The 27,197-nt window shown below is 39.8% G+C and overlaps 1 protein-coding gene across 1 annotated transcript; it reads right to left on the reverse strand.

The window, feature by feature from the left end:
• Positions 1-26,578, reverse strand: DEPDC1B (DEP domain containing 1B). Its single transcript, XM_033009200.2, has 11 exons — positions 26,300-26,578; positions 25,403-25,668; positions 20,204-20,339; positions 17,838-17,965; positions 10,131-10,261; positions 9,040-9,087; positions 8,475-8,615; positions 4,641-4,807; positions 2,998-3,174; positions 2,148-2,333; positions 1-1,843 (listed from the first exon to the last, which is right to left on the reverse strand). The coding sequence occupies exons 1-11, from the start codon at positions 26,447-26,449 to the stop codon at positions 1,682-1,684; spliced, it is 1,692 nt and encodes a 563-aa protein (XP_032865091.2). The 5' UTR covers positions 26,450-26,578; the 3' UTR covers positions 1-1,681.
• Between the last annotated feature and the right edge of the window lie 619 nt (positions 26,579-27,197).

The following is a 27,197-nucleotide window of genomic DNA, read 5'->3' on the forward strand; positions in this document are numbered from 1 at the left end:
AAGATTCAACATGATAATAGAAGGTTTATTGGCAGACAGTGAGATTATTTCCAATGGCAAATAGATTGGCTTCCACTTATTTCTCCTCTGTAATTTAGGAACTGATGTCAGAGATCACTTAGTGTAGGTTTCCGCTTTTATACAACACTGGCTTTCCAAGAATCCTTACTCATTTTTACACTTCACGGATTAGTGCTGTAACCAAATTATTATATCAGTAGTGTAATCGCAATTTGACTGCACGTAAGCATATACAGAATTTTATGACACATCTAAAAGGTTATGTCACACTTGAAGACTTAGTACTAAAAGTAAGAAGTGGCCTCAGACTACTTTTATTATTAATTTTAATATTTCCTTATTATTTGAAAAGTGTACCCTTTTGTATCAATTTTGCTTAAGAAAAATATTATTGGTATGAAGTCCAAGTATAACTGATGTGTGAAAACAGATCATGGAAAAATATACTGTTCAAAATCACACTGCCCAAGAAATATTCCAATCTGTTAAACCAACAATCTTGTAATGTACATCTTAAAGCTCATTGACTGGTTAGGAGGATAGCAAAGTAAAAATACTGTCAATGTTGCATTACAGGACAGTCACTGTGTTGCTTACTAAAATATCAGAAATTTGTTGAGATGCCAGCTGTTTTCTCTCCTGCATAGCATACTCTGACATTACACAAGGTATGAAATGTTGCTCTTTAAATCTCTAATGGATAATATGAAATCATCACTCTAAGTAAATATGGGGAAATGGTAATGCTTTAATATCTCTAAAGTGCTGTCAGAATCAAGTATATGCACAGTCAAGTTACAGGTACAGTAGATTTCATAATGCAAACCAGATGAAATTATTAAAGGCATGTATGACTCAATGTCACTTCAATATTTGAATTCCATTTCCAGAGGAAATGCAAGGCTTTAGATTTTTCTGATAAAATATGTTCTATTGTCAAGCATCCAATTTTATATGACAATATTTAGTAACAGCATGTGGGAAAAGACTTAAAGCACTGGCTTGATTAGAAGAATGGGTCAGCGCTACAGAAGTTATTGGAATCTCAACTGGAGTTGACTCAAGATGTAATGCATCATATGAATCAGAAAATTAAGAATGAGTTTTTACAGTTTTCCAAAATAAATCTTACATATCAAGAACACCAAGGTGTACAACAGCAAAATAAAATCCAGTGTTTCATACTTATTCAAGTAGGTACAACAAATTAATTCCTCAAGCTATGTGTGAAAGAACACAGCCCATCTTATGCAAGAGACTCAGTTTCAGGAAAAAAAAAAAAAAAAAGCTATTGACTAATTACCAACAATACATTACAAACAAATACATTTAGACCTTGAAATAATGGTCAAATCAAACTACAGCAAGTGTACTTTATCACCCATGTAGATTAATCACCTTGAGTTTGCTGGGGTTTGGTTTTTGTTTTGTTTTATTTTTATAAAAATAACAAACATTTTAAAAAGTAATTATTTACAAAAATACTGATAATGGCTCACATTTCTACCACCTCAATACTTTCCTCTTCTTTTGACCTTTTATATCATCTCACCAGTATCTCCAGTAGTTTTTTGATTAACTACATGCTGCTCAGGTTCCTCTTGCATAAGATCCATTGAAAATATGCTCTGACTCTGTCCGCTGATATATTTCAGACAATTTACATCCGAAAGCTTCTGGTTCTGTGAAATGGTTGAAAAGGCTTTTTTAAGGCCCACATCAGTATTGGTGGTTTCTGTTTAGTTTTTTCTGGAAATAGCAGCGCTTCAGTTTCAGGGGTAGGAAAGCGTACTCTATACACTTCAGGGTAAGATTTCTGAAACTAGAAAAATACATTCATTTAAATGAAGAATTATCTCAAACTTGTAATATTAAAAACTATTAAAGTGCAACCTTCACCTCTGTGGCAAGAAAATTATTATTTCTCTAATGGACTTTATATATCTCTATATAGAAAATAAGGTGGTATTTTCTCATATGGCTTGATTCATCACAGTACCTCTATTCCAAATGATTAAAAAGTTTGAAATCCCCAAGAGTACCTACTATCTTATATCTCTACGTGTCTAAGACTTGATAAAGTCTTTTAAGTTAAAATTAAAGATTCTGGAGGAATGTTTATTTACTTGCTTGAGCTTCTTCTTCTTATCTTTCACAGAGATTTCTTTATTCATTGCAATTTCTTCCAGTAAAGCAGCCAGTGGTTCTTGAGAGCCAGTTACTCTTTGGTACTCATATTCATCTGTACTGATTTGCTGACAAAATGGTTGAGAAGGAAAAGTTGCATCAGTATCAGCTCCAGTGTATTTTATCTGAAGAAAGAGTAAAAAAAGAACAGCTATGTTTTCTGCAATAAATTTGCAAAAACTGAAGTAATCAAATTGACCACCTGAAGTCATTAAGTAGAAAAGATATGGAATAAAGACCCTAAATTGTACCTCCTATCTCCTGCACTAATTGAGTTCTAGTAAATCAAACAACATGACACAAAGGAAGCCTGTTTAACTCTTGGAATAAGTTAAAAGTTACATTTTCAGTAAAAATTAGAGAAGGAAAAACTAAAAAGCAGTTTTGAACAAAACCAAAATACAACATCAGGAAACAAAAGAGAGTTATGAAAAAGCTGAGCAATATGGATGGCTCTAAAATAAAATCAGAACATTCATGGAAACACTTTTTAACCAGTCACAGTTTTCCTCACTACAACGAACATAGTTTGTCCATTCCATGGAGAAGATAGTGCTGACCAACAGGAAAACATGTTTTAGAGTTCTTGTCTCTAAACCATTCAAGATCTGCTTAGTTTCATTTAGATACACAGTTATGGTTTAATATCAACAGTCAAAATTAATTAGCTCTTCATAAGCTAGCAGAGAGTGAAGGAAGTCTTTAAGAACTGGCGAACTTCAGAGCAGAAAGGATAAATTTGATCTAGAAGCACAGAGACTTAAGAGGGTTTTTTCACTAGATACCTACTTGGACTCTCTGAAGATGTACAACATGTTCCTCTATAGAAGATTTTAAGGCAGAAGGAACACTTAAGATCTCTTGATAATTGTCCATGAGGAAAGATACTAGTTTAGCAGCAAGCAGTTCATCCAAGTCCACTTCATCCTTTGAGCAGAGAATACAACGGGAAAATGCCTGAATCATCTGAGAAAAAAAAGGATCATTATTGTATATTTTTCTGTTTGGGTATGGGGGATGAAGAATCAGATTCTATTTTAAAAGTGATCTTTTAGGAAAAAAAAATAATAGCACAACGGTTAGCATACTTCACAATACACATCAATGCAAAATAAAACAAAATAAAAGAGTTGTGTACAGTAAAATTAACTGAGTGGACTGAAGATGGCTCTTGCCTCATATACATAATCTAACCCTGATTTTAGACTTAGAGTGGACGAATTCTATTTTATTTTGAAAACTTTGTCCAATAGCCACTTCACATGGCTTTTCAAGTTAAACAGGGCACAAATATTTCAGAGATTTAGAAAATAACACAGGAATTTCATAGAAAAAGTAAGCACCAATGGAAAGACTTACTACCACTATTTTGAAATTATGAAAGCAAATTTCAGATCCAGCTCACTTCATATAGTCTCATGCTCAAGCATTCAGTTACACAAGTTTTCTGTCTGTGTTCACCAGTCATTTCTAACATTAAAAGCACAGAAGGCAATCAAGGTTTTCTATCATGTACCACAGACTACACTGCTGAATTAACAGTACAAAACACTTGGACTGTAAAGGATTCACTTCTAAAAATAACATTTAGATTATAACATAATTATTTTAATCAAAAAACATTTACAATTAATTAAATTATAACCTTAGCATTAAAAATTTTAATCAACCAAATACTATTCATAAGTAATTAAAAACTTAATTGCTAGGGAACAAATTTAGATTTATGCATGCCACTATAGGATTTTTATGAAGTGGCTCTACAGCTGAGTTTTCTGTCATCTTTCTTGAAAAAGACTTGAAAATTAACCAAAAGAAATACATGTTCTTAGCCAGTCAGAATTGACAAGTTGTGCCTAATAACTTTGTAATAACATGCTGTTGGAAACATCAGCAACAACTCTACAAGTAAACCTACAGAAAGAGCATTAGCAAAAACCAGGGCTTTGTGAAAATCTGATTAAAATTATTTTCAGAGATTTCTGTAGTTAAGTGGTTAAAAAAAATTACTACTGAAATAAATGGGTAGGATTTAAAAAAAAAAAAAAACAAAAAAAAAAACAAAACCAGGCAAATCAAAGCATTCAGTTATATATTTCTAACTATGATTGAAACAGGAAGTCTGCAATGATAAAGAACATCAGATACCTTATCTACTATGCTTTTTTTTTTCTACTCCATAGTGAAATCAGTGGTGATTTAACTTCGAAAGATAAGAAAACCTCCAAATTCTGAGCAAATATTTCTTTTGCTCACAACTTACCAAGAAATCATGATTTAGTCAAATTCAGAGTAGCTTTCCACATAGCTAGAATAGATGAACTGTTCTTCAAACAAGCAAACTGTATTTTGTATGCATTCTCCAGTAAGAATCTTTCATCCGTGCTACCCCGAAAGCCTCATCTAGACCTTTTGCCTTGCACCATACATACCAAGGTTCTGGTCCTCACTGATTCAGAAAGAGGCGGCAAATCCTTGTTAAAGCTAATTCTTGCCATCATCCTCACCAACAGCTGCAGTCTTTTCCGATTTTCTGGTGGCAGCAGGAGACAAGATATCTGAAGAGCTTCTACGGCCTTGCTGTGTTTTTGCGTCAGACCTGGTTTACACGAGATCAAGAGTTTGGGCAACACTTCTCAATTATATATTTCCATAACATTTAACATAACATTTCTACATGTGTCTCCCCAAATTCCTCTCCTACTCATTCAAGACTGCCTTAGAACTCTACTCTCCAAAGAGTCTGGGAAGATATCCCTAGCACTGGACTACTTGTTAAATATTTACAGGATTTCCTTCTGATGCATTGGGAGGTGTTGATAACCACAACCAACAACTCTAGATACTAGTAAACGTGAAAAACTACAATCTTTTATTTTATCCTTTGCTCTTCGATAACCCTCAGCTCTAAACACAACTGAGGTGTATGCACAGTTGTAGCAACTCCATACAAAAGTCTATGCAAAAATCAGAGAATATAAACAAAACATGTTCTTATGTACCAATGACAGTTATGACAATACTGACATGTTCCTCACTCCTTTAGAAGATAAATCTACAACTAATTCTACTTACAAACTCTTGAGAAAACACAGAATGTGAGCATGGCAGAGATATTTGAAGAGTGGACAGGCATAGTAAAATCTGATAGTAGTTTAGGTACCTGTAAAGAGGTCTCACCACCAAAATGTCATCCTCTTTTAGGTTTCTAAGGTTCAGTGAAGGAAGCATCTACTACATATTTGCATAAATAGCACCATCAGAACAAGACAGAAGTCAGAAGCAAAATACCTGCGTGACTGAAGTCTAACAGTAATTTTTCTTAAAAAGGGAACAAGGAAGATGACAGAGATACACTTTTTTTTTTTTTTTTTTCATAGAATTTCCATAGGTTAGAAGGTATCTCTTGAGATTATCTAGACCTCTCCCCCTCTCAAAGCCTGGTCATCTACAGCAAGCTGCCCAGGACTATGTCCAGTCAGGTTTTTAATACCTCCAAAGTGGGAGATTCCACAGCCTGTCTGGACAACCTCTTCCAGTGTTTGACCATCTTACAATTAAAAAATCTATTTTCCTATGTATAAATGAAGTTTCCTGAATTTCTGCTTGTGCCCATTACCTCTTGTCCTGTTACTGGATATCACTGATAGAAGTCTGTCTCTCTCTTCTTTCCTTCTCCTACATCAGTCTTTTATACACATTAATAAGATCCATACTGAGCCTTCTCCTCTCCAGGCTAAACAGTCCCTGCTCTCAGCTTCTCCCCATATGACAGATGCTCCAAGCCCTAAATAATTTTTGTGGCCCTCCACTGGACTCAGTGACCAGTGCTGAGGAAAGGTCTCCCTCAGCCCGCTGGCAATGCTCTTAGTGGAGCTAAGAATGTTGCTGGTCACAAGCACACATTGGACACAAGCACACACTTGCCACAAGGACCCACTGCTGGCTCACGGACACATTAGTGCCCACCAGGACTGTAAAATCCTTCTCAGTAAAACTGCTTTCAAGTCAGTCACCCCCTAGCATGAACTGGTGCATGGGGTTATTCCTCCCCAGGAGAGGGCTTGGCATTTCCCTTTGTTGAACATTATGAGATTCCTGTTTGCCCGTTTCTCCAGCCTGTCAAGGTCCCTCTGCATTGCAGTAAAATCCTCTACCTCATTAACCACTCTTCCACATTTTGTATTAGTTGCATGCTTGTCCTTGTTTAGGACCGTGTTCCACTATCCAGGTCATTAATGAAGTGTTAACCACTACTGGCCCCATTACCCCCCAGTAGGGGGTCCCTACTGATTGACCCCCAGCTGCACTTTGTTCCACTGATCATAACTCTCTGAGACCAGCAATTCAGATGATTTCTGGTCTACCTCACTACCCACCTATCTAGCCTGAACTTCCTCAGTTTGCCTATAAGGGTGTGATGGGAGACAAGTGTTGAAAGCTTTACTACAGTCAACATAAACAGCATCCACTGCTGTTGACTCATCCACCATGCCAGTCAGTTCTATACTGTGTAAAAAGTAGAAGCTGTTTGTTATTAAAAGAACAGAATTGTGCAGTAGTAAGTAGGACAGCCAAAACAGACAGTAGCTCAAGCAAAGAGTGGTAAAGTAGTGTAGTTAATTTCATTTTCAAAGCAAATCTATCTTTAATTTTGTGGGAAGATTTGACAAGCACACTATTGCATATGTTCTGAAGAGGCCCTGGGAAATAATAATTAACCTTAATGAACTTTGTACATAAGAATTATTTTAACCTGTGCAAAGAGCAAGTTTAATCTGACTGAGTTAGTAAAATATCTGATGATGACTGACACCTTCACTCTATTTTCTTAACTATTCTGAAAACTAATTTCAACCAACCCCTTGGAAGATAAGTGCTCCAGAGAGACTTCATTTGAAAACAGAAACAAGTGAGGCATCATGATATGGTTACACAAACCACCTATGATTTCTGAAAATATTTCTCAGGTTTTAAGATGGAGCTTTTAGACATGCACAAAACACATCATGGCTGCCTCAAATGACTAAAATTGTCTTCTGATAAGACTTTGTTATTTCCTCAAGTCTTCCACTAAACAGAAAGCTTATCCACAGAAGGTGGAAGGGAGACCTATCACTGTGGAAAGGTTGTAATTGCCTGAGGGTAGCAATATGAAAAGTCAAAGACTCAGAGACTGAAATACTAGTTTATAAATGTCTTAACATTTAGATTGCCAATTTAGCAAGCCATACTCCATTAAAAAAACCCACAGAAATGCAACTGCAGACTTGGGTCTTAATTTCCATATTTTGTAAATGCACAGCTTGCTAAGCAATTTACTGCTCCACAGGCAGCATTCAATACTAGCATTGACACTTATTACAAAATAGTATTCTATGGAGTGCGCGATATCCTCTACATTTACTTACAGCTTCATAGTGGTCTGTTGTATAAGCAAAAGAAGTCATAAAAGGATATATTCATTTGGAAACAAGACTGTCAATTAACAATGTATAAAAATATTAAATTCCAGAAATGTTATTCTGAATTCCTTTTTCATCTACATAGTTTATGAAAAGCAATGTTGCTCCCATTTAAAGCTCAGAAAAGTGACATGTTACAAAGCATGCTTTACTTTTCAACTCAGTTATTCTTTCCTGAAATGTAACCACAAAATGTAATCAAATATTTTCACATTTACTGTCTTTCATTGGGCCATCTACAGCTATAGGATAGGTGAATTTGATATAGTGTGAATTCTAAAAAAGTTATAGTTAATAACTAAACTATTGTTTCTTTAAAGCACTGGATTAGTTTATGTCTAGTCTAAGTTTAAACAATGAAGGATTTACATTTCCTTCAGATTCTATATTGCCAGGGTTAAAAACAGTCCTTAGCCCTAATCCTTTTTAATCTAGACTTCAGTCAAGCAATTTCTAAAAGCTTATGCAAGTTTTCAAGATGCTTAGGCATTTGTAAAAAAAAAAAAAAAGAAAAATCTGTTAAAATACATCCGTTAAGTGTGGCAGTGCTAAGCAATGAACAGAGGCCTTTAAAAATTATAAAGACAAGCAGTGGAAGACTTTTGAACTAAAGTGATCAAAAAGACACAAGAATAAAATCACCTCATGATACAAAATAAATTTAAATATGAAACTGTTCTCTATGTCGAATGGACAGGACAGGTCCTAAACAAATAAGCTGTGATACTATTTGGGTATGGTAAATTAATTCCAGGAAGTTAATTCAAAAGAAATTTTTTCATTGCATCCCAAACTACTTACCTAACACACTAACAAAAACATCAAAAAAATGAAATGTGAGAAGAGGTTCTTTTGTCTGGCCAAAGTAGTCCACTATAGTTTTGAAAACATCTCTTTCAAATCCTGAGTATGTAGGCTGCTTCAAATCTGAGCAGCTGGGCCCTAAAAAGAAAAAAATTAAAAAGAGAAAATTGATTTGCAGCCACCAACCAGATCACTATCTTCTATTCCAGCCAATAAAAATGCAATGTCAACTAGAAAAAAAAAAAAACAAACCTAAACTTAGACTTATTCTTCAAAATATAAAGGAAATTGAATTGATCTACTTCCAATAAATACATCTAGTGAAGACACATAGTAGAAGAAAAATATTAATAAAATAGTCAAACCTTTAGGTTTCATTGAAATAAGCTGCATTGGAAGGAGAATATATGCTGGCTGATCTTTTCCAACTTTGCTTAAAGCAACGATCAGAAAAAAATATTGACTGTGAATTCAAACAGGATTTGATAAAGAGGTAAAGGCACAGTCAGTTCAATTGATTTTTACGGGGGTTGTTTTTTCCCCCACTCCTGAATTTACTTACAGTTTGCTAGACACTTCATTGCTGATAATATCCAGTGAGGTAGTTCCTCTGCATGTGGGAGAAACAGATAAAAAATTAAAAGGAGAAAAAAACTGAGAAAACTGTTAAACTTTAATATAAAAGCAAAGCTGAAAATTCCTCAAGTTCCTCCTATATAGTAGAATGACTGATTGCAAAGGCAGTCTATATCTTAATGTGGGATCTAGCTTGAATTACATCTATACTTTACTACCTCCAGTACTCACTGTCAACCAGTTATGCCTACTGCTTTTACAACTTAAATTGGCAAATTGGATCATATCACAAATCCTTAACCCGCCCTGAAAAAATCATCCAAACTAGTTCAAAATACACCTCACTAGTGCATTACAATGAAGTGTTCACTCTGCACTGAAGATGATGAAAAGCACTCATATATTCAGTTCTGTAATTTCTGCAAGGAGGAAATTAGTATCTTGAGGTGCTCCAACTGTCTTTAAAACAAACATGTATATGCTCTGGAGGAGGTTTCATTCACAAACCAAACCAGGTTCCAATCTCATATTTTAATTCTCTACAAATCTTGTGGAAAACATGGTGACAACAATATTGTGATATATCACAGCAACATAGATGTTTTACTTTGTCCCTGATGTGCAAAGCAGTTTTAAACTCTGTATTAGTTTCAAAGTACATTGGCTGAAAACTCAAAATGGAGAAATCTTAAGCATCTCTCAGTGTACATTTTGATTCTTCCCCAATTTTTAATATACATTTCCTTCATGCAAACACTCCAGTTCAAGCAGTTAAGGACTGGGCTGACAAAGCCAGATTGAAGTGAATGACATCCCTATCTTTATAAATGAAAAGTTGCTGCTCTTTTACCTTAACCTTTTAACCCTGCGAAAGCAGGAATATGTTTAAGAGAGTAAATGTGGAATAAACACTGGGATGTCAGAGGATAACAATGGCTTACTTTGTAAAAACTCTAGTATAGATGTGGTCATAAAAGTATAAAAATGCTACATGTTAGTATATATTAGAAATTATTTTTTTATATACTAATAAACTACATTATAAAAAAGTTAAATGAAAACATCTAAAATACTCACTTGATTTGTCTTCTAAAGTGACAATGCCTTGTTTATTGACATTGTATGCATTTTGGACTATATGCTTTGAATTCACAAGTTTTGTGTCTAACACTTCATCCAGAGAATCCAAACCCAAGACCTTTTGTAATCTGTAAAAATACATAAATACATAGCTCATACATCATCTAATCTGAAAGAGGCAAACATGTAGTATTTGGACAGATACGATTCTGAAAAAGAGACTTCTCCATTTCATGGAATCATAGAATATCTTAAGTTGGAAGGGACACATAAGGATCATTAAGTCTAACTCTCTGTTCCTCACAGGACTACCTAGAACAACCATATGATGAAGAGCATTGTCCAGATGTTCCTTGAACTCTGACAGTCTTAGTGCCGTGACCTCTTCCCTGGGGAGCTTGTTCCAGTGACTGAGCACCCTCTCAGTGAAAAACTAATGTCCAATATGAACTTCCCCTGAAATAGTTTGATTTCATTTCCTCATGTTCCATTGCTGGTCACCAGAGATAGAAGATTGGCACTCCCCTCCCCCTCCACTGCCACCCTTGAAGAAGTTGCAGACTGCGATGAGGTCACCTCTTGGACTTCTTCAAGCTGAACAAACCAAGTGACCTTGGCCGCTCCTCCTAAGTCTTGCCCTCAAGTTTCACCCTCTTGGTTGCTATCCTCTGGACACACTCTAACAGTTTGATGTCCTTCTTACACTGAGGCACCCCAAACTGCACACAGTACTCAAGGTGGGGCCACACCATTGGAGTGTGGAGTGGGACAATCACCTCCCTCGACCATCTGGCTGTGCTGTGCTCGATGCACCCCAGGACATGGCTGGCCCTTTTGTCTGCCAGGTCACACTGTTGACTCAAATTCAACTTGCCATCCACCCAGCCCTCCAGATCTCCTTTTGCAGGGCTGCTCTCCAGCCTCTCATGCCCCAGTTTGTAGAATTAACCAGGGTTATGCCATCCCAAGAGCAGAATCTGGCGCTTGCTCTTATTAAATTTCATATGGTTGGTGATTGCGCAGCTCTCTAGTCTATCCAGATCTCTCTATAAGGCCTCTGTACTCCTGAGGGAGTCCACAGCTCCTCCCAGTATATTAACATTGGCAAATTTACCCTGTGTACATTCAATTCCTACATCCAGATCATTTATAAAAACATTAAAGAGCACTGGCCCTAAAATTGACCCCTGGAGAACTCCAGTGGTAACTGGTCAACAGCCTGAAGTAACCCCATTTACTACAACCTTTTGAGCCCAACCCATCAGCCAATTGCTCACTCAATGTATTATGGACCTGCCTAGCTGCATACTGGACAGTTTGTACAGGATACTGTGAAAGACACTATTAGGAGCTTTGTTAAAACCCCAAAACCCCACATTTATTAGCTTCCCTTGGTCAACCAGATGGGTGAACTTGTCATAGATGAAATAAGTTGGTTAAGCAGGACTTCCCCCTTGGGAACCCATGCTGGCTATGACCAGTGACTACATTGTCTCTCAAGTTTTTCAATAACTCAGAATAACCTTTTCCATAATTTTACCAGGCACTGAAGCAAGACTGACAGGCCTGTAATTATCAGGGTCTTCCTTCTTTCCCTTCTTGAAAACTGGGACAATATTTGCCAGCTTCCAGTCAGCTGGGACCTCTCCAGACTCCCAAGACTGTTGAAAAATAATGGAGAGAGTTTTTTCAGTACGCTGCAACGAATCTCATCAGGCCCCATAGATTTATGCGCAACTAGCTGGAGCAGCAAGTCTCAAACAAGTTCAGGGTTAGCTGGGAGTTTATCATCCTCTCAGTTACAGTCTTCTAACACAGAGCTCCCGGCATCCCAGGACCCATCATTGGTGTTGAATACAGATGCAGAGAAGGCATCAGATATCTCCACTTTGTCTACATTCTTATTTCGGAGGTGACTGACTTCATCAAGCAATGGACCAATCTTATCTCAGATTCTCCTTTTGCTATTAACATATTTTAAAAAGCCCTTTTTTGTTGTTCTTCACAGTTCTGGCCAGCTTGAACTCTAACCGAGCTTTGGCCACACAGATGTTCTTCCTACAGTGCTGAACAGTCTCTCTGGAGTCCTCCCATGTTGCCTGTCTCTGCTTCCAAGGTCTGTACACTTTCCTTTTCCGCCGTGCTAGATCTCTATTCAGCCAAGCCATCCTTCTGCCCCTCTGGCTTGAATTCCAACACTTTGAATTGCCTGCTCCTATGCTCTTAAGAGATGGTTCTTAAGAAGTGACCAGTTTTCATGGACCCCAATATATTCAAAAGCAGATTCCAAGGGAACCTTACTAACTAGCTCCTTCAGCAGCCCAAAGTCTGTTCTCCCCGTACCCAGAATTGATGTTTTGCTGGCATTTTTTCTCCTATCAATGATGATTTGAAACTCAACTACTTCATGGTGACTGTGACCAAGGCAGCCACCAATCACCACTTCGTCTATGAGTTCCTCTCTGTTTACAAACAAAAAATCTAGGGCACCTTTCCTAGCTGGATCCCACAGTATCTGCACCAAGAAAAATCTTCAACGCACATCAGAGATTTCCTGAACCTGTTTGCATCTGCAGTATGATATTCCCAGTTAAAGTCTGGGAAGTTTAAATCACCAATAAGGACAAGGGCATTTCATCTAGAGACATCCCTTAATTTCTTGTAGAATAGTTACTCGGTTTCATCATCCTGGCTGGGTGGTCAATAGTAGACTCCCACAACATCCATTTTATTTGTTTTCCCCTTCATTCTTACCCAGAGCCTCCCAATCATGTTGTTGCCAAATGTAAACACTATACAATCTAACTTTTCCCTTAGATACAGTTCCACTCCACCACCTCACCTGCTCTGCCTATCCCTCCTGAAAACCTTATAAATATCCATCATGGCACCCCAGTCACAGGACTCATCCTACCAAATTTCACTTCTGCTAATGATGTCATAGCTCTGGGATCGGGCCAAAGCTTCTAGCTTTTCTTGCTTATTCCTCATGCTACATGCATTAGTATAGAAATTTCAAAGGCCCTTTAGTGTATTCAGCACATTGTGGAACAGACTGAAGGACCCTGCTAGCACACCATCCCTCAAACACTGGCACGCTGTCCTCAGGCTTATCTCTAGCAAGCCTGGTTTCATCCCTTTCCCCCTTCAAATTTAGTTTAAAGCTCTTTCAGTGAGCCCTGCTAACTCCTGTGCAAAGATCCTTTTGCACCTTTGAGATATGCGTACCCCATCTGTCACCAGCAGGCCTGGTGTTCTGTAGACCAACCCATGATCATAAAACCCCAACATTCTTCCAATGATGTTGGAGAATGGCTCAGAGACAAGGGTCCTGAGCCCACCGAGCAATTGTACGATCAGAGCCTGTTCTAAGGGCTGATGCTGCCTCGCTGATGCTGGGCCTCACTAGGGTTTGCCTGCAGCTGCTCCCAGCTGCAGATACATGAAGAATGTCAAGGACGCTTCAGCCCTGTGTACCGTGGTGTGTCGAAAACAGGTTAAGGAGAATTAGGAATAGTGGTCTGAGAAACCTAGTGTTATGGTAACGGTGGTCTGAGAAACATTGTGTTATGGTACTGTCGTGTATCGAAAACAAGTCAAGAGGAATCAGAAATAGTAGCATGAGAAACTTAGTGTTATGAGAAGCTTGTGCTGTAAGCTAACTGAAAGTAGGTGGACCGTGTGAATACGACCTTTAGAGCTTAAGCCAATCAGCTAGTGACTAGTAGGCATAATAATTAGCGTTGTCTGTATAAATATATGTACCCTGGACCAATAAAGACACACATGTAGATTGATGCTCTATCTTCCACATTGAACCCGTCTCGGCGTGTCGTTCGTCTGCGGCTCCGCACAATGACACCTGTCTCAGAGCCAGATATTGATCTGCTGGGTCTTCCTGTTTCTTCCCTCATCCTTCCATGCAACTGGAAGGATAAAGAAGAACACTACTTGTGCTCCCGATCCCTTAATCAATAATGGATAATAATCCAAGGGCCGTACTGGGGTAGGAAGTTTTCTCTTCATATCTTTAGCCCAGACGTCCCTGAGAAGTAGGTCTGGTCTGAATATTGTGCCTTCTATTCCCCTCAGAAAAGAGTTCCCTATGACAATGACCTGTCATTTTTTATTTATGGAAGTAGTTTTGATGCAGGGTGTAGGCAGATTTAACCTTGGTGATATCTCCGACCTAGATGAACCACTGTCCTCATCATTGTTTGGTTCCACTTGCAGAGCCTTGTACCTATTTATACAAGGGCACCTGGGAAGGCAGGGTAGTTATGGAGGAGATGCGCCTGCTGTGCCAGGCAGGAACTTGTTGCCATTGTCTACTGTCCCTTCAGTCGCTGTGTTCAGCCAGATAGAGACAGGATAGGGAGTGCTCTGTATCATGCATGCTGTTTGCCTGACAGGTCTGTCCAGGGAGGATAGGGTGTGGTTCCAGTAATCTATCTCTCTTTCAGACACCCTGATACTCTCCAATCTAATCACCTCCTCCTGGAGCTCTGTCACTAGGCAGAGGATTTCCTCTCCCTGGGTGCACCTCTCACAGCTGTGATCGCCACTGCTGTCAGGTACTGGCCTAAGAGCATGGCCTACCCTGACACCTGGGTGGCAGCATGCTTCCACTGCAGCTTTGTCTGGGCAGCTGCATCAGTCATGGTGGGTGTAGAGTTTAGAAAGGACATGTCTTTTTGCAGGGTGCATACCACTGCTCCCTGGTTGATATGTCAGACGTACAGTGCCCTCCCTAAGCACACCTCTATGCAAACTGCCATACCACAACCTGTTTGCCTGCCCTGGTCTCCAGTGCTCCTTAGGGGCTTCTTTTATATGGGAGGGGGCTTGGCCCCATTGTTCCTGGCCCCACCCAGGTCACAGCAGCCACTGTGTGATCTGCAGGTTCCCCCAGCAGGTCTCTTGGCTCCCCTGAGGTTTCCCTGGTTGAGGAAACCCTGCTGTGGACCACACTAGATCACTCCACTGTGGATTGTGCCAGCACTAGAGCTGCTTGTCTCAGCATCAAGTTTATTACACAGAGATAACATGCTGAGTTCAGATGAAAGTAATATAACCCCATTTTTAAAAAGTGAAATAAAGAGGACCCAGGAAACTACAGGCCAGTCAGTCTCACCTGTGCCCAGCAAGATCATGCAGTGGGTCCTTCTGGAAGTGATGCTAGGGCACATGGAAGATAAGGAGGTGATTGGTGACAGCCAACATGCTTCACTAAGGACAAATTGTACCTGACAAATCCGATGGCCTTCTACAGTGGGGTTACAGCATTGGTGGATAAGGGAGGTGCAACTGACATCATCTACCTGGACTTGTGCAAAGCACCTGACACTGTCCCAACATGACAACCTTGTCTCTAAATTGGAAGGACGTGGATTTCATGGATGGACCACTTGGTGGATAAGAAATTGGCTGGATGGTCATGCTCAAAGAGTTGTAGTCAACAGCTCAATGTCCAAGTGGAGAGCAGTGATGAGTGGCACTCCTCAGGGGTCACTGTTGGGACCAGCATTGTTTGTCAGCGACATGGACAGTGGGATCGAGTGCACCCTCATCAAGTTTGCAGATGACAGCAATCTGCGTAGTGCCGTTGACATGCTGGAGGGAAGGGATGTCATCCAGAGGGACCTTGATGGGCTGGAGAGGTGGGCCCATAAAAACCCCGTGAAGTTCAACGAGGCCAAGTGCAAAGTCCATCACATAGGTCAAGGCAGGCCCAAGCACAGGCTTAGGCGATGAGTGGATTGAGAGCAACCCCACGGAGAAGGACTTGGAAACAATAGTGGATAAAAAACTGACTATGAGCCAGCAACGTGTGCTCACAGCCCAGACAGCCAACCATGTCCTGGGCCGCATCAAGAGAAGCATGACCAGCAGGTTGAGGGCAGTGGTTCTCTCCCTCTACTCCCCTCTTGTGAGACTCCACCTAGAGTATTGTGTCCAGCTCTGCAGTCCCCAACATGAGAAGGACACAGACCTGCTCTAGCAGGTCTGGAGGAGGCCAAGATGATGATCGGGGCCTAGAGTATCTCCCCCCATGAGGACAGGCTGAGAGAGTTGGGGTTTTTCAGCCTGGAGAAGAGAAGGCTCTGGGGAGACCTTATAGCAGTCTCACAGTACTTAAAAGGGGCTACAGGAAAGATGGGGAGGGACTCTATCAGAGGGTGCAATAATAGGATGAGGGGTAATGGTTTTAAACTGAAAGAGGATAGATTCAGATTAGCTATTAGGAAGAAATTCTTCCCTGTGAGTGTGGTGAGGCCCTGGCACAGGTTGCCCAGAGAAGCTGTGGCTGCCCCCTCCCTGGAAGAGTTCAAGGCCAGGCTGGATGGTACTTTGAGCACCCTGGTCTGGTGGAAGGTGTCCCTGCCCATGGCAGGGGGGTTGGAACCAGATGGTCTTTAAGGCCCCTTCAAACCCAAACAATTCTATGGTTCTGTGATGATTAATAATACCTCAATTGTGCTGTAAAAATATCTAATGTATATTACTTTTTTCTCCTGCATAGTCTAAAGCAATACCTTTAAATTTGCATACAATATTCCTTTTGGAAATAGTGAAGAAATCTGAATCTCAAAGCTTTCATCATTCAATTAGCTACTCCATTTCACATCTCATATGAAGCACTGTAATTGTCATTTAAAGGTTTCATGGTATCTCACTTCTACAGAAGTGCTTCTATTTCATAGCTGTTGTGGTATGCTCCCCTCCCTGCCCCTGCTTAAGCTATAATCACCAGTGGGGGTTGTGATGGCTGCATCAGGACTTTGGGTGATGGATGTCAACATGGTAGCCAACAGCTGTCTGGAACTGTGAGCCAGATGTCTTTCTGGTATGCAAATATGTCAGTTGCTTTAATCCATAAGTAGTGGACAGGCCAGGGCCCATTGAGCTCTCCTGCACAGCAGTGGGCTGCAGGCCAGGATCTCCCCTTGATCAGGGATACCTCTCAAGGTTATTCCTTGAGGTTAAGCATCCTTGTTGCAACAGATTGTGTGTAAATGATTAGTAGCATGCTAAACTTTGCAATTCTAACTAAGAGATATAGAGGATCAATTGTGCATATATAATTCTTTAAGCATAAACCATTGACCGAGTCTGGAATGAGGAGTGGACCCAGCTCCACCTAGACTCTTCTCTGAGGAGGAGTTTAAGAGGCAAGGAGGTCCTTTCTGAACCTCCTGACTCAATGGGAGGGTCTCTGTGACAGTTTTGTCTAACCCTGTCCTCTATGCTGTAAATAATCTAGTGTACCTTGCCATTCAATCTCATTAAACCACTGTTGCTTTTACCATTTAACTTAACTGACTACTTTATATCAATAAAGTATATCGTTGCTTCTCTCTTACAAGTGAAGTGCATGACTCCCATCCATAACCATAGCAACAAGAAAAAAAGAGAATGAGAAAAGTGATTAAACAAATCAAAGCCCACAAAACAAAAGGACCTGTATAACACAACACAAAAAAGTCAAAAGGTATTAAGCACAGTAAAATTTCTTTGCAAACTTTGTTTGCAGAATTTGTTAGCCAAATAACAAGTCATACAGTTAGTCTAGCCACTATGGCTTTGATAGCAGTGTTTACAAGTGAGTGGGTGAAATTGCAAGCATTAACATAGAAGACAGACAAAACTTTTACCTACTACACAATTTTACAATAATGGCAAATGACTCACAAGTATACTCACCGTGACAAAGTCATGGATTTCCATATCTCTTCTATATTTCTTTGTGTTAGCTCTCTGCGGAACACAAGTTTGCATGCCGGTACTTCTCCTATAGCTATACTGTGTCGCTTGTACCACATCTCAGAGTTCTGAAATCAGAAAAGACACTCCTCATTAACTGGTGACTTTGCAAATATTAAACAGTAGAATACATTTACAGTACATCATGCTCCTTATTGCAAGCATTTTAAATATTCTTAAATTCCAGTAAAGTCTCCAGGATGCAAGTGATTGCTTAGGTTTCACAGACGTGCGGCATCTTTTCTCAGTTACGTAACCTGCCCAAAGCTGAAAAATTACATGTGTCAGAGGAGCCATTAAAGTTAAAGAGTCAATGGCCTCTAGTTCTCTGTTCAGGTCCTCTCCACAATTAAAATCGGTTCAACTCACTTGTTTTCAACTACCACTCTAAGATTAAGCATCTGCCTATGGAAAACTTATTGGATAATTATTAGACGAGATATGAAAGACTGATACTCATCCTTGTTCAGCATACACTGATCATAACTAAACATTAAGTTAATTAGCAGATTCTATACATGAAGAAAGCAAATGCAAATAGCTAACAGCTGAAGACACCCATCACATCTAGTCCACCACTATAACAGAATAAAGTAAAGCAGAGAATGCAAGACTACTATCCTCTACTCAACCTTCACATCCAAGCTTGATGCTTGAAGATTATCATCAGCATTTGATGGGTGGACATACAGTTTGTGTCAGCAGCATACCTTCCAAGATAAAACTCCTGATCATTCCCAGTTCTTTGATTTACATCACAGAGCAGTCCTAAAGCACTTTAACAGTATTCACAACCAAATCACAAATTGCACTCCAGGAATGTACTTAATTACTCCAAGCACTAATTGTCTATCGTTCCATGACACTAGACTAGAGCTAGTTTGAAACAAATAGCACCCTATGAAATGAGTAGATGGTCTTCCACATCAGTATTTCAGTACACAGAGCCATGCCCATCAATCCACACACAGCCAAGAAGTGCTCTGATTGATGCTGAAAGAATTTAAGGTGCCCCCATTCTCAACTACCTATTTCACCATTCCAGTTGAAGCTACTCCTTTCTATAAAGGAGTCAGCAGAAAGAAGCTTATTTCTTTGCCTCAGCTACTTCACTTTACAATCCACTGTGTTAACCAAAACTGCCAATTAAAGAGATTTTGAGTTATTCCAGGCTGTATGCTGTCAAATCTAAGCCATATGTATATAAGCGGTCTTTTGCTAACTTTTTATCAGGCCAGGATGCTTGGATGAGAACAGAGAGCAGACAGTTGGAGGCTGTAACATGTTAAAACTGCAGCAGATACTTGTTCAGTAACTAAAATAGTCTATTCTCTTTATTTGCCTTTGGCACTATGTTTTGTTTATTCCCTCAGTCTTCTACATGCTATTGAAGTTCTAAGGACCATGCTTTTTCCCTTTCAGAAGCCTGAAAGGTACATGCAATCTGCATGTAAGTAATAGGATTACAAATATGGAATAATCATTCATTCAGGACCTCTAAATGTCCAGGAAAATGGTAGGAGCTGCTTTTCCAAACAGATTATTGATCATCAAGAAATCCAAGCTAGTGTTCTGCACTGATGAGCATCAATAAAAAGGCAAAAATTATCAAAGAGGTCACAAATTATGAGAACACCCACATACAAGATGCACTGGAGGAAGGGTTTAGAATGTACATTTCAGAAGCCCAGGCTTCTAAGATGTGCAGATAGCAAAGGGTTGATACAATTTTGGTTTACTAATAAAAACAACATTTTTTTTTTCCCAACAACTTTACAAAAACTGGATCAATCCAGGTAAGTATGGGGCAGGGGGATTATCCAAACTCACAAAGGGTAACAATGAAACCGGGACCACTTCTCTTTAGACACAACATGATCCTTATTTAAAAGGAAATTGAATCACTAACAACCTCAGAGCAGCTAGGAAAGGAGTAACATTGTATATATTCTGCTACATGAAGCGTCTGAATAAGAGTTACAGTGTATGTGACAGTAAAGTAACTAACTTGTCCTGTATAATAAATGACTGACTGGAATTTGAGCAAACCCGAATGCAGGCATACCAGTAAATATAGCCATGCTGAGTTTAGGATGCTCAGGACATCATCATCTGTAGCAGAAAGTGCACTCAAAGTCAGTATCCCCCAGCAAATCATTAAGAACAACTTTACTTTGCATAAGTTTAAAATAAAAGTATTTTGCATTTAATAACCAAGTATTTTGTGCCACAACAAAGAGACCATTAGTTCAGTTTTGCTTTCCAATTATGCTTATGTTTGGGGAAATTAAAATAGGGTATCTTACCATTGTGACTGATTTCACTGGGATGTGTTCTTGGGAAGTGCCAGCTTTTGGTTCATTCCAGTCTGGAAATTTAATTACTTCTTTTCCACATGAAGATTTCTTTGGATAGGACTTCAGTGGTGAGGAAGGAGGAAATCTGAAATTAGAGAATATTTTTAATGCCTCTGAACTCCAACCTATTCCATATTTACGAATGCAAAACTGTAATAGGCCTTCACAAGTAAAAATACAAAAAATACCTTGGACATTCACAGTGTGATTAAGTTGCATGAAGACTAGTCATGAAGACTAGTGCTGAGTGACACGTAAAACATCCTAATATGTCTTGTTTGGCCTCTATTTGCTGCTCCAGAACAGTTCAGGTTCTCTCTACCTCCCATAACACAGCTGAGCCTTGGGTAAGTGTCTGATATCCCAGTGCATCTCAAATATCACCAGCTACCTATGCATAGACAACTGACTCAGGTCTTCACTAGAAGATATTGATTCTTCTAAAAAAGCTGTGGGTAGGTTTTCCCCATGTCAAGTGTGCTGCTAGCATGCATCTCCTAATGCAAAACTACATAACTAGGTCACATGATTAATGTGTGGATTTAATTAGTGTGCATGCAAGTGTTCACACAAAGTTTTGTCCACATTACTATGTTCTTCTGTGTCTATGCTTTTTATATGAAGATCATAACCTGCTGTTATTTTCTGGAGGCTTTCTCCAGTTGGCTGTGCAGGTAACCCACTTTTTAAAGGCTTTTCAAGAAGTGCCTTGAAGAAATTGGCAGAAATAAACCCTTAACTAGCCCTTGCAGAAAACAAACTATCCCAGAGCACATTCAGCTCAGTCACATCTCCAGCTTGACCAGAATTAAACTACTGCCAAACCTAGATAAGAGCATGTACAAAGGAATTAACGGCAGCACATCAGAAAGACAAATCAGTTTGATGGTAACAAACCATCAGACTAGCCCAGATAAGATCATGTTTACCTGCATTCATAGGTTTTAGATGCTGAGATTCCTGGCATTTCAAGAAATTGCTTCAGCCTCATTCACTCTTTTAATCCGTACATAAAAGACAGTTAAATCTGTGACCATGTAACAGGAGCTTTGTATACCACTGGACAGCATGCATTTATCTCCTACCAGAAAGATTCTCATGCTCAAGAAATCCTCAAATTTTCTCTAAAATTTCACCCCATCCTTCAAGGCAGTTCCAACATTTAATTAGGTTTTACATTAGTTTTGTATTGCAATTTTGTTAGTCCAGTAGTATTATACTGCATGGGTTAAACATATTATGGTTTTGACTGGGCACACTGAGCCCATTTGGCATATTCCACAATGCTCTTCAACAGAGTATCTGCAACACAAGGAGACATCACTTTATTTGGACAAACCTTGAGAAGTAATAAGCACCTTGCACTAGTCCTGCAAGACTTACTTTGTCTCTTAAGAGTAAACCATTGCAGATGTTCAACTGTTGAGTGTTCTCAACTATATTTCAGCTATTTGCTATTTCTTAAGAGTTTAATGTTAAAACATCTGCAGCCTTTTTTTCTTTGCCTTACAGTATTCTCAATAGTTCCCTATGTCCCATCTAGTTCTTCACAATTTTTAGCTTTACATAATTTGCTGAATTGATTCTCAAATAAACAATAAATGAATGAGTTCTTACTAGCAGAAAAAGGAGGTGTATTGTCCCTTATCAGATAGAATTACATTAAGATCTAGATAGAGTCAAGTTTGTGGATGAACAATGAAAAGCATCTGATTTTATGATGAACAGAATAATGGTACCTAAAGCCAGCAACTGAGGACATGTCAACTCTGGAATGCTCAAGATTAGCATGATGTACAGCTGGCAACACTAGTTTTAGTAGGCTATACAAGGAGGAAATAGAAATACCTGTTTGTGTCCAGGGAAATGGATAGAGAACAAGGTCAGCTAACATTGGTATCAGTGGTATAACAAGTACCACAGCTGATTTCTCATTAGTTTACTAGCAGTGATAGAATAATAACCTTTTTGCTTTTAATACAATTGCTTAGATTCCAAAAAATGCAAAGCCTGACAGCTTCTAAAACTGTAACTTCTCATTTATTATTGTAGACTACACTGAGTCAGTAAGTCAGGACATACAGACAGTCTTTGCTATTTTTAGAAGCCACACTAGTTCTCACCTTCACATTTAATACTTGCCTAATACTCTCAGGAAAATCAACATTTGGCAACATCTCTTTTGCATACTCTGTGGACTGAACAACTACACTTACATGCAGTTAATGAAAGACACAACTATGCACCATAGTGTACAGTTACAGTATATTAACACAGGAATTTATAGAAAAAGTATGAAGCATATCAAGGCTTCCAGAGTAAGCACTGTCAGTGGAATTAAAAGCGATTTGTACTGCTACCTGTATCAACATGGTGAGAAATGTATTTGCAACCTAATATTAGGAAAGCCCACCAGAGGGAGCTGCCAGGACATTAAATACATGGATAAAGGTGAGCTGGAAAACTGGTGTTTAGCTCCTTAAATAGAAGAACGTGTTTTAATACTTACAGCCAAACACAAACACCGTGAGCAGCATACACAGTTTATTTATGCACTAAGCCCAATAAGAAAAAGCTGGTTTCAATTCAAAATGAATGAAAGGTATGTAGTTTTAGTTAAAAAAAAAAAAAAAAAAAAAAAGGTTCATTTAGTAACATAGTTATCTTTGGAATGGAAGGTGGAGAAAGAACATCAAGATAACTATAACAAAAAAGCTCTTGTCCAATAGCAGCTCATTAGGGAAAGCACAAAGGAGATGAAAAGCACAGAAATATTTCACTCAACCAACTTCCACAGCCTGCAGCTCAGGAAAGTCATGGCTGAAAATACAAAGGAGAAAATAACAAAATAATTTGAATGTGTCATGATGCCAATGCAAAACAAATAAACAAAAAACCCACAATGACACAAATACAAACCAAAGAGATATAGCATAATACCAGCAGTTACCAAAAAAACATATTTAATCTTTTGACAAAGAGTCGATGCCCAAAAAGAATGGAGACAAAATACTTAACATCTATTGCACCAGTGAGAAAACTGTGCAGGTAGATAGTACTATCCTAAGAATAGACAGCAGGACTGGGCTAGGAACATACCAAACCAATAACACACATACCATCATGTGCTGTACCAGCATCTACCTGCTTTTCCAACTCTTTTTGAACAAGTAAAAATCCCACTCCACCCCACTCCTTTGCATTTAACCTTCTCCAGGACAAGGTCAAGACGTTAAGATCCTCTGCAGCTCTTCTTGTCTTCCATGACTGTTTTCCAACCTTAACTAATCTATGACTATGTAAACTATCATAGTATCTTGCCCTTCTATAGCAGTCATAAACAGATGGCCAGAGAATTATTTAAGAACAGGACAAGCATACATGATACTTCCTCAGCATCCCTTCCCAGCCTTCAGTCATGTTCAGCTCACAGACCGCAGAACCATATAGTGTTCTGAGATACTTAGCAACAGACTTTCTTGGGTGAGCTTAAAATATATTCGGATACAAGTCCTTTGATACACTGGGTCCTTTGAATTTGAGCACCAAATTCTAAAATTTAAGATTTTCTTTGATTGTTACATGGAATTTCTCTTTACAGAGCTAGATTGGGATAAAACATTAATTTTTTTATTTTCCCAAAATTATTTAAAGTGTCTTCCATTAAAGTTGATGGAAATTGGCTTGAATATTTAAACTATTTGACAAGGAAGCTGTGGCATTCAGTATTGTTTACTTCAGAAGGCAGACTAAAACCCAGCTACCACTTTTTACTGGAAGATGTCATGCAGTATCGTAAATAAGAAGTTGAATTGGTACTAATTTATTAATGGAATTAAACATAAATCTGATCCAATCTGACTGTAAATCAACTGAACTATAGTGGAACAAATTTAACATGAACTATGGTTCTTTTATAAGAACATGTCTTGACATAAGTTTGTTTATGGCAAAGTAAAATAATTAATTATACATAGCTCTTACTTTTAAAGTATTCAAAGTTAATAAATAAAATTATGAGAGTAATGAAGAACTTTACTTACTGCATAGGTGTACAGACTACACAGCAAAAATGCTTAGGCACACTCCACAAACTAGTTAAGATCACAGAGTAAAATGAAAAATTTATTCCATCTACATCTAGTGGAAATTCAGTATAACATACTTTTCCCAAAAACAATATTAAGAATTCATTACCAAAAAACTAATACATAAAATGTCTTTATGTACAAAACAATAGTTACAATAAGTAGAAATGCAGCATTATTGCTGACCTATTTTCCCTATTGCTATTCGTGAAGATAGCTCCCATTTCCTCAAAAGACTTGTCATGATCTAAGTTACAAATCCATACTTAACGGTCATTTTCACACTACCTTTGCATTGAGCGTGACACAAGATGGTACAAATTCAGAACCTGCAATTTCTGCACACCCAAACCTTTACTGAGGTCACGAGAGGTCAAAGAACCCGCTCCAGTAATGCTAAGCTTTCATTACAAAGCAACTTCTTTTCCTCTGTTCACAAGCTATCAGTTGAGGGACTAAATAGAGATAAGTAAGTAAACAAGCATCTTTGAGGATGAGCAAATCAAACCTTGTCTCTTTTAAGACAACTTCAATCTAGAAACCAACGAGTATAGAAAAAGACTATATCATGAATGACTTTTAAATTCAGAAGGTCTTTCTCTTCTTTCAAAAGTAGAAACAGCATCCTAACTAGTCAGGGGCTTGGTTGAGAGAGAGGACAACTGGAGTCAGATGGTCAATGGCATCCTCACTTCCATCCATATCTTGGCATACACTCCTCCAACACTGACAAATCTAATGTCTACCAACAGCAAACAGAACTTGCTACCTTGTTAAAGCTGCAAAAGCTTTTGTGATTATTCATAGAAAATAATTGAGTAAAAGTGCCCTTCAAAAAAAACAAACGAGCAAAACCCTTCCCCCCCAAACAAGCCAATTATTAAATCATGACAACTGCCTATCGCTAAAGAAAATAAAGTCTTTAAAAGGAAGGGGGAGGAGACACATTAACCCCTTTTCAAAAAGCATTCTACAAAAATATTTGTAAAACCAATGCACAAGAGTTACTACTCCCTGTGTCCAAAACCTCAAATTTTTCAGTCACCATATATAGGTTTACCTGTATAAATGGCCATCATCTTGAAAGTCCTCTTTGCCCCATCTTCCCTTAATATCTTCAATAACGTGATTTTTCAGGAATTTTTTAAGCAGCTTAACTGTTTGATTGCGAGTCACTTCTGGGCCAAAGTTTTGATTGGAGCCAAGCAGGTCATGTAAACAGTCCACTGCCTCCGAGGCTTTGAAGCAATGCTCATAGCTTTTGAAGCGACACCGATGCTTCCTTAACGGCATCCCAGCACGAAAAAGTTCTATTATCTCATTCCACTAGGAAAGCAGAACAAAGCAAACCGTTAACGGGAGCTCTTCTTCCGCCAGCATTTTAGTTATACAAAGTGAGATCAGAATGCAGTCAGATCTGAAGGCAGAACTATATACTTTTTTGATCATCTGCGTTTATGAGCGCACTGAAAGCTAGAACTATGATTTAAACAGTTGAGATCTGAGAACAAACACCAGATTTAGGAAGCTGAAATATCAAGAGCCCCGTGCTACATAGGGCTCTACGGATACAGCTTTTACCTCCCCTGGGCTTTTAACTTGACGAAAGGCTGGACTAAAGCTCCATCCCGCCGGGCTCTGCCGCCGCTCCAGTCACGCGGGGCACACGGGTCCAGCCGCCCCGCACACGCGCAGCGTGGGGAGCACCAACCCGCCGGCTCCCGGATGGCCAGGGTCAGGCTCAGGGCCTTCTCGGGCCGGCGGCGCTCGGCCCTTAGGCCGCAGAGACACGGCCAGCGGGGCAGGCCCAGGAGGCCACGCTGTCTCGGGGCAGCCGGCCGGGACACAGGAGGCTCAAGAGAAGTCGCCATCGCGCACGGAGGCCCCACCCGGAGGAGGTGCGGCTACACCAGAGACAGAGGCGGGGATGGGGCACCTAATCCCGGCGGGTACTCACCAGCCGGGTAGCGCGGTAGGGCCCAGGGCCGACGAGCCTCGGCTCCATGGACGCGGCCGGGCCTCGCCGTCTCCACGGAAACCGGCGGCGGCACGCGCCGCGCCCACCGACAGTTTGAATCCGGGACGGAGGGGCGCCGCCTTCCCCCATTGGACGGCAGCGACAGCACGTGACGGGGCCGCACCGCCCTGGATTGGCGGGTGAGGGGCGGTGCTGCCCCGCCCCGCCCCCGCCCCTCCCAGCGGGGCGCCCGGGTCCCTGTGCCCGCACCCCCGGGCTCCCCCCGCCGCCCTTCCCCAGGACCAGCTGCCGCTGCCCCACGGGCGGTCCTGCGGACAGGCTCCCACGCGAGGCGGAGCGGGAACGTCTCCCTTGGGGGTGCGGGACTCCAGGGGGACGTTCTGGCATCCCAGAAGGTCAGATCACTTACTTCATAAAACGGACGTTAACTACGTGGCGGTGTTTGTACTGTCTCAGTCAGTAAGGGGTTCAAGGGCAGGGGCCCAGACACAGGTGTGGAAAACAACCGCATCAATAAAATACTGTGGGGTGAACTGCCACCTTGATAAAGAGCATACAGTCTTCTCATTAACTAAATAAGGGGGGGGGAAAAAAAAAAAAGTCCCCAATTTTCAGGATGCAATTTCTTAGGACACAAAGAGGTAGTAATGCTAGTGTTTCTCCTCCACCAAACCTAAGGCATACAAAATTTCAACCCGATTCCCCTCATCAGTGAACATTCACTCTAACGATTTCGCTGTTACACTCCCTTTCTAGCATAACTCAGATGTATAATACACATCAGCATCTCAGATGTGCAATTTTTAGGCAGAAAAAAATGTAACTCTGGATCAAGATTGTGTGATTCTCACAGGTTGCAATACTGTGCCTAGGAAGA

Source organism: Tyto alba, unplaced genomic scaffold, assembly GCF_018691265.1.
Source record: "Tyto alba isolate M040663 unplaced genomic scaffold, T.alba_DEE_v4.0 Super-Scaffold_42, whole genome shotgun sequence".
NCBI classification, from domain to species: Eukaryota; Metazoa; Chordata; class Aves; order Strigiformes; family Tytonidae; genus Tyto; species Tyto alba.

Bases quoted from the DNA above. Each gene is read 5' to 3' on its own strand.
- DEPDC1B (XM_033009200.2), bottom strand. From the start codon at position 26,449: ATGGGGGAAGGCGGCGCCCCTCCGTCCCGGATTCAAACTGTCGGTGGG. The intron at 25,669-26,299 runs GTGAGTACCCGC...CTGCTTTCCTAG, and splicing joins CCTACCGCGCTACCCGGCTG to TGGAATGAGATAATAGAACT. The intron at 2,334-2,997 runs GTAGGTATCTAG...CTCTTTCTTCAG, and splicing joins TACATCTTCAGAGAGTCCAA to ATAAAATACACTGGAGCTGA.